Source organism: Orycteropus afer, unplaced genomic scaffold (genome assembly GCF_000298275.1).
Source record: "Orycteropus afer afer isolate SDZICR_OR568_19922 unplaced genomic scaffold, OryAfe1.0 scaffold00043, whole genome shotgun sequence".
Lineage (NCBI taxonomy): Eukaryota > Metazoa > Chordata > Mammalia > Tubulidentata > Orycteropodidae > Orycteropus > Orycteropus afer.
Window position 1 is genome coordinate 16,190,548 of NW_006921630.1, and position 6,606 is coordinate 16,197,153.

Consider the following 6,606-nt stretch of genomic DNA (forward strand, 5'->3'; position numbering starts at 1 on the left):
ACTGCCTCGGAAACCCAAGGAGGGGTCGCTATGAGTCGGGTTTGACTCGACGGCAAACAACAACAACAACAACAAATATAAGGAGAGAGACAGAAAAGGGAACCCCCAATAGGAAACTGAGAAGGAACAGTATGTAGGAGGAAAAGTGGCTAAAAATTATGTCATGGAAACAAGAAAAATGCCATTCCCAGAAGAACATTGGCAGCATATAAATTGGACATGAATAGATGGATGGGTAATACTGGGCATTATGCCATGTATGGGCAAAGTGAGGTGACTGAGAATGACAGATGCTGCTCTCACAGAACTTATACTCTGCTGGTGTAGGCACATCTTTAAATAGCAAATTAAATACTTTAAGAAGTATGACAGGTGGTTATTTGGAAAGACATATCAGGAACACATGGCATCTAATTGAGAACTTAAGAATGAGTAAGTGTTAGCTTGTGAAGAGGATGGAAACATTACAAATACTTGGAGAATTCTGTCTGCATACAGTTAACTGAAGACCATTTATTATGTATCCTAAGAGTGGTATAGAGGACCCAGCAAACCCACTGCCATGGAAGTGATTCTGACTCATAGCTATCCTTTAGGACAGAGTAGAACTGTCCTGTATAGTTTCCAAAGCTGTAAATGTTTATAGACGCAGACTTCCACATCTTTCTCCTGTTCACATCTTTCTCCTGCTGGGTTCTAACTGCTGACCTTTGTTAGAAGCTGAGCACTTAACTACTGGGCTACAAGGGCTTCTGGTATAGAGGACAGTGGTGAAATATTAAGTAGGGAAGATAGAAGGTGGCAGAGGAAAAAGGACTCAAACTAGTTTTAAAAGTATGAATTTGATTTTAACAGCAATAGAATTGCGTTATTGCTACCTGTTATTAGTTGCCATCAAGTCAATTCCAACTCATGGTGATCCCATGTGTGCAAAGTGAACTGTTCCATAGGGTTTTCAAGGCTATGGCTTTTCAGATTTGTGTTTCAGAAAGAAAGCATAAATTCTAGAAGTATTTAACAGATTGAATCAATAGGGTTAATTGATTAGAGAAATAGAGAAAGAAGAAATAAGGAAAGAATCCATCAGGGATGGATGTTCACATGTGCTTGACCAGCTGGGCTGTGTGGACAGTGGTATCCTTCCCTCAGAGAGGGGACAAAAGTGGGATGAGTCCAGTTTTGGACATGTGGAGTTTGACAGTGTCTTTAAAGCACTCAGATTGTGATGTCAGCAGTCAGTTGGATATATAAGTTTAGACCTCAGATGGAATCTGCATTACAGATGCAGATTTGTAGGTATTTGTATTTATGGTCATTGAAACAGTGGAAGTGGATGTGGGTAGTGTCTAGGCTAGAGATCATTAAACATTGTGGCAATCTGTGTAGCTGTGCCATTTTCTTCTGTACCATTTAGAATCCGTAGGATAGGACATAGTATATGACAAAGTAAACCACAGGATTCACCCAGAGCAAGAGTTTTGCCAAATAGGAAGGAGAAAGGTGCAGTGCAATTGAGAGTATTGGCGAAGGAGTGGTTGAAATTATTGATCATATAATCTAAGCTGGGTTGTTGTTGTTGTTATTTGCCGTCGAGTCGGCCCCAACTCATAGCGACCCCTCCTTGGGTTTCCGAGGCAATATCACTACGGAAGTAGGATTGCCCAACCTTCTTTCCGAGGAGTGGCTGGTGGGTTTGAACCGACAGCCTTCTGGTTAGCAGTCAAGTGCCTTAGGCACTATGCTACAGAGGAGTCAATTAAAAAAAAAAGTGTGCATCTAGGTAAGGAGAAATTAGATGAAAGCACTTGAGATTCAATCTGACAAATTGAGAATGGGGAATAATTAAATGAGAGATCTAGAAAGATAGAAGGATGGGGGAATTGTCAGAGAAAGGCCTCAAATTATATATTCGTAAGAGGAATGTTGTTGGTGATGACAAAGGATATGATGTAGCCTCTGATGGAGAAAAGGATGAGCAGATGAAGGAACTGAGTATTCAGGATGTTAGACTGATTATGGATACTCATGGATCTTGAATTCACACAGGATAAATGTAAATGTAGGAACCAGATTGTTCAATCAGCAGAGGAAGTGTGACAGGGAGTTCACATGATGGTAAGAGAGAAGTAAATTAGTGGTATGAGTCTTAAAGGTATAGAAGCTTTTCCATGGGTGTGGTTGAACAATTACTGGCAGCTGTACCAGGGTGTAAGGAGAATTCTCCCACCTCTCAACTACCAGTATCTTGGAAGAATAAGCATCTACCCCGTGGATAATATTGCAAACAAGGACATGTCCTCAGGAGAGACTTAGGCCAGCTCTAGCCTCTTTGGGAGAAGAATGGATAGTCAAGATTCACTTTGAATGTTCCAAAGAAAAGCTGGAGGCCACTGGAAAGAGACTGTGCAAAATAGAGGAGCTAACATTCCTGTTCCTTATGTTAAATCTCTTGCCCCTTCTCTACTATAAACTATATGCCTGTTAATTTCCAGTCTTTCTCATCATCTGAAATATCAAGTCTGTCTAGGCATCAGTGGCTGGGTTAATTTTAAACTTGATGCCTTAGTCATTTGATGTAAAGTTATGAAATGTCTGTATTAGGTTCTTCTGTGTTACTTTGCTATTCTAAATTTTTTGAGGATTAAATTTCTAACTGTAAACATGAAAAGTCTGCCAATATGTGTTTACTGTACATCTTATAGTTGATTTTTAAAATGATATGTACACCTCATGTACTAATTCTTTCCTTGTGTCATTTGAGCATAAGCCTTTTCTCTTCCATATAACATGTTAAGGAAAGCATATATGAAATAAGGGTAAAAATAATTTCTATTTTTTTCTTTCAGTACCACCAAATATTTATGGTTCTGATGAACTTGCTCAATTTACAGTTATTGAAGGGAACCTCATTAGTCTGTTGTGTGAATCTAGTGGCATTCCACCCCCAAATCTCATTTGGAAGAAGAAAGGTCAGTTTCTGTCCTTTGAGATTTATAAAATAAAATATAAACAAGAAATAAATTTGCATTTTCTTTGACAAACATGCCAATGTATTAGGAAACTTTTCCAGACATTGCCTGCTAAAATATTATATGGCTTTTTATTAATTGATTTATGATTTCTTTATCTTAAATGTACAATGTGTGCTACTTACATGCTATCCAGCTAAACTCTTCATCTTTCAGAGTTTGAACTGCTCTCCAAGAGACATTAATTTTCTGCATTAATTGATGGTTTTTCAATTACATGCCTTGTTGGGCAGCTATCTACTACTCAAAAAACCAAAATTTTCTTCTTTAAATAGATTAAAAATAATAATTTTCCAAAGCAAACATTTTTGCTCTATTTAACAGATTTGAAGTGTATTTTAAGATTAGGATCTTCAGTTGAATATATTTTTAATTTATTCATAAAAAAATTATTTGTATGCACTAATGCTGGTGGTGCAGTGTCTAAGGCATGTGACTGCCATCCAGAAGGCTGACAGTTCAAACCCACCAGCCACTCATCGGAAGAAAAATTGGGAAACCTACTTCCGTAGTGATACTGCCTCAGAAACCCATGGAGGGGTCACTATGAGTTGGATTCGGCTTGATGGCAGTGAATTTGGTTTTTTGGTATGCACTAAAGATCAGACAGATTGTATAGATCCTTAGATGATTCTAAAAATCATTTTTCTTTTACTACTTTAAGATTTTATTTTGTTTTCTGAGCATGTTTTATTTAAAATATAATAGTGATCAAAAGAAAAATTGCAGAAGTAAACTGTGGTAAACATTTCTTTCTCCTCTCCTCCTTCTCTTTCTCCATCCTCCCTGCCCCCTCTTTTTTTTTTTTGCTTGCATGATGGGGTGGAATTATTTTACAGTGTCTCTGCCATTTAGGTGCTTGAACTAAGAACAAATAAATAATATAATACTTAGAACAAGTATACAAAATGCTTTATATTTTTGCCTCATATTCTGCTGTTTGGTTTTCTTCGCAGGTTCTCCAGTCTTGGCTGACTCTGTGGGGAGGGTCAGAATTTTGTCTGGAGGCAGGCAGTTGCAGATTTCAATTGCTGAGAAATCTGATTCTGGACTCTATACATGTATAGCATCAAATGTTGCTGGAACCACAAAAAAAGACTATAATCTGCAGGTTTACAGTAAGTTACTGATTAACGAGACTTTGATAAAATTTTATTATAAAATTTTCCATCCTTGCTTTTTACTTTCATTTTTCATATCTTTACCATTCATCCAAAGTAGTATGGTTATAACAACTATCACTTGAACCACACATTATTTAAATTGTGCTGGCCAGTGAGCAATTATTTATTGACGACTGTTATTTGTTCAGCAATACAGTTGTGTCAGCCTGCCAATGGCAGATACATCAATATGGCCATAATGTTTTTGGGGAAGGATAATGGACAAGTATGGGGTGAGGAAGGAGGGAGAGTGGTGATGTAGCATTGGTAAATTTACAATGTGCAAAAATATCTAAATTTAAAGAATGTTTAATTGTATAATATTTCAGAGTATTTAGAATATTTGCATTATTTCATTTAATTGTTACATAAGACACAAAACTATTACCTCCATTTTGCATATGTGAAAACTTAAGCCCAGGGAGATTCCCATGGCTGACTAAGTTCACATGGTTTGTACGTAGTATAATCACTAGTACATGCATGGCATTGCTGACATTAGCCCACTGATCCTTCCACTGCAACACATCTGTATTAAAGCTGGTCTAATTTGCTTGTTTAACAAACCAAACCAAACCTACTGCCATCAAATTGATTCCAACACATAGTGACCCTATATGACAAAGTAGAACTGCACCATAGGGTTTCCAAGGCTGTAAATCTTTATAGGAACAAACTGCCTCATCTTTCTTGTATGGGGCAGCTGGTGGGTTCAAACCAGTGACCCTTGGTTGTCAGCCTTATGCTTTAACCAGTGGACCACCAGAGCTTCTTTTCTTGTATTATAGTCTGTATCAGTTAGGTGGATTCAAGTGCAAAGTAATAGAATAACTGATGATCAGTGACAAACAAGTAGAGATTTATTTTCTCACACGTGAGAAGTGCAGGGTTGGCAGTCAGTCATTGGAGTTGGTCAGCAATTTGATCATATCACGACAGTTTACTTCTGCAATTTGCCTGTCCTTCAATACAGTCACGGTAGCTGTGGTATAGAGTTCACAGTGAAGACCACGAGAAGGGGAAAGGGTGGTATTTTTCTCTTTTACCATGGAAACAAGAACTTTCTCAGAATCTCTTTGGCAGACCTCTGTTTAGATTTTATTTACCTGAATTAATTCACAGTCATCCCAATTTTCAAAGAAAACTGAAAAAACAAAATGAAACCCATTGCCATCAAATCAATTCTGACGCATAGAGACCCTATAGGGCAGAGCAGACTACCCAAAGGGTTTCAAAGACTCTGGTAGCATAGTGCCTAAGGCACTTGACTGCTAACCAGAAGGAAGAAGATGGGGAAGGAAGGAAGGAAGATGGGGCAATCTACTTCCATAGTGATACTGCCTCGGAAACCCAAGGAGGGGTCTCTATGAGTCGGGTCCAACTCGAAGGCACATAACAACAACAACAACAAATTTTTACAGAAAAAAACTGCCTCATCTTTCTCCAACAGGGCAGATGGTGGGTTCAAACTGCTGACCTTTTTGGTTAGCAGAGCAATCTTTTAACCACTGTGCTACCAGTGAGTATTAAGTATTTAGCTTTCCCAACTTTTTCACTGAAGGAAGAAGAAAATTAAAATGGACATTGAATCAGTCAGTTAGCAATGACTGTTAAATAAAAATACCACCCTTTCCCCTTCTTGTGGTCTTCACTGTGAACTCTATACCACAGCTACATTTTAATGCCAAAATATTAACTACAAAAGAAGAGACCCAGGAGTACAAACATAGCATTACTATATTGGTAGGTGGAATCCTTATTCTTCAATATAAATTAGCCGGTTTGTACCTAAAATAAAGTTATCAATACAGTACTGAAAGAATGTTACATTTCCTTCCTTCCTTGATTTTGAGAAGTTATATACAAACATTTGAACTTATCATTTGTGGTTCTGATTTAAAGAAGTCTCCCTAGTAATAATTTAAAATAGATAGAATTTAAAATTAGATTTTAGATTAGAAATAGTTACTGTTAACATTAACATTAATGTAAGCCACAAATGTAATTTTCAACTTTAGATTTTTTAAAAAAAAAAGCACATTAAAAAAGTAATGGAAACAGATGAAATTAATTTAGTAATATGTTTTATTTAACCTGATACATCAAAAATGTACCATTTCAAAATGTAATAAATTTTAAGCTATTAATGACATATTTACTTTTTTTTTTAATAGCCTTTGCAATCCAGTGTGTATTTCACACTGGCAGCACATCTCAATTTGGACTAGCCACATTTCAAGTGCTCAATAGCAGCTACTGTATTGGACAGTGTGCAATAATGTTAAATCTCTTGCCCCTTCTCTACTGTAAACTATATGTCTGTTAATTTCCAGTCTTTCTCATCATCTGAAATATCAAGTCTGTCTAGGCATCAGTGGCTGGGTTAATTTTAAACTTGATGCCTTAGTCATTTG

General features: G+C 37.0%; 1 protein-coding gene across 1 annotated transcript in view; it reads left to right on the forward strand.

Moving 5' to 3' along the window:
* HMCN1 (hemicentin 1) overlaps positions 1-6,606 on the forward strand; it is a 691,072-nt gene that overhangs the window by 465,754 nt on the left and 218,712 nt on the right. Inside the window, exons 43-44 of the mRNA XM_007937695.2 lie at positions 2,847-2,969; positions 3,986-4,147. Of these exons, the coding sequence (XP_007935886.1) occupies positions 2,847-2,969; positions 3,986-4,147 (285 nt within the window). The remainder of the gene's footprint in view (positions 1-2,846; positions 2,970-3,985; positions 4,148-6,606) is intronic.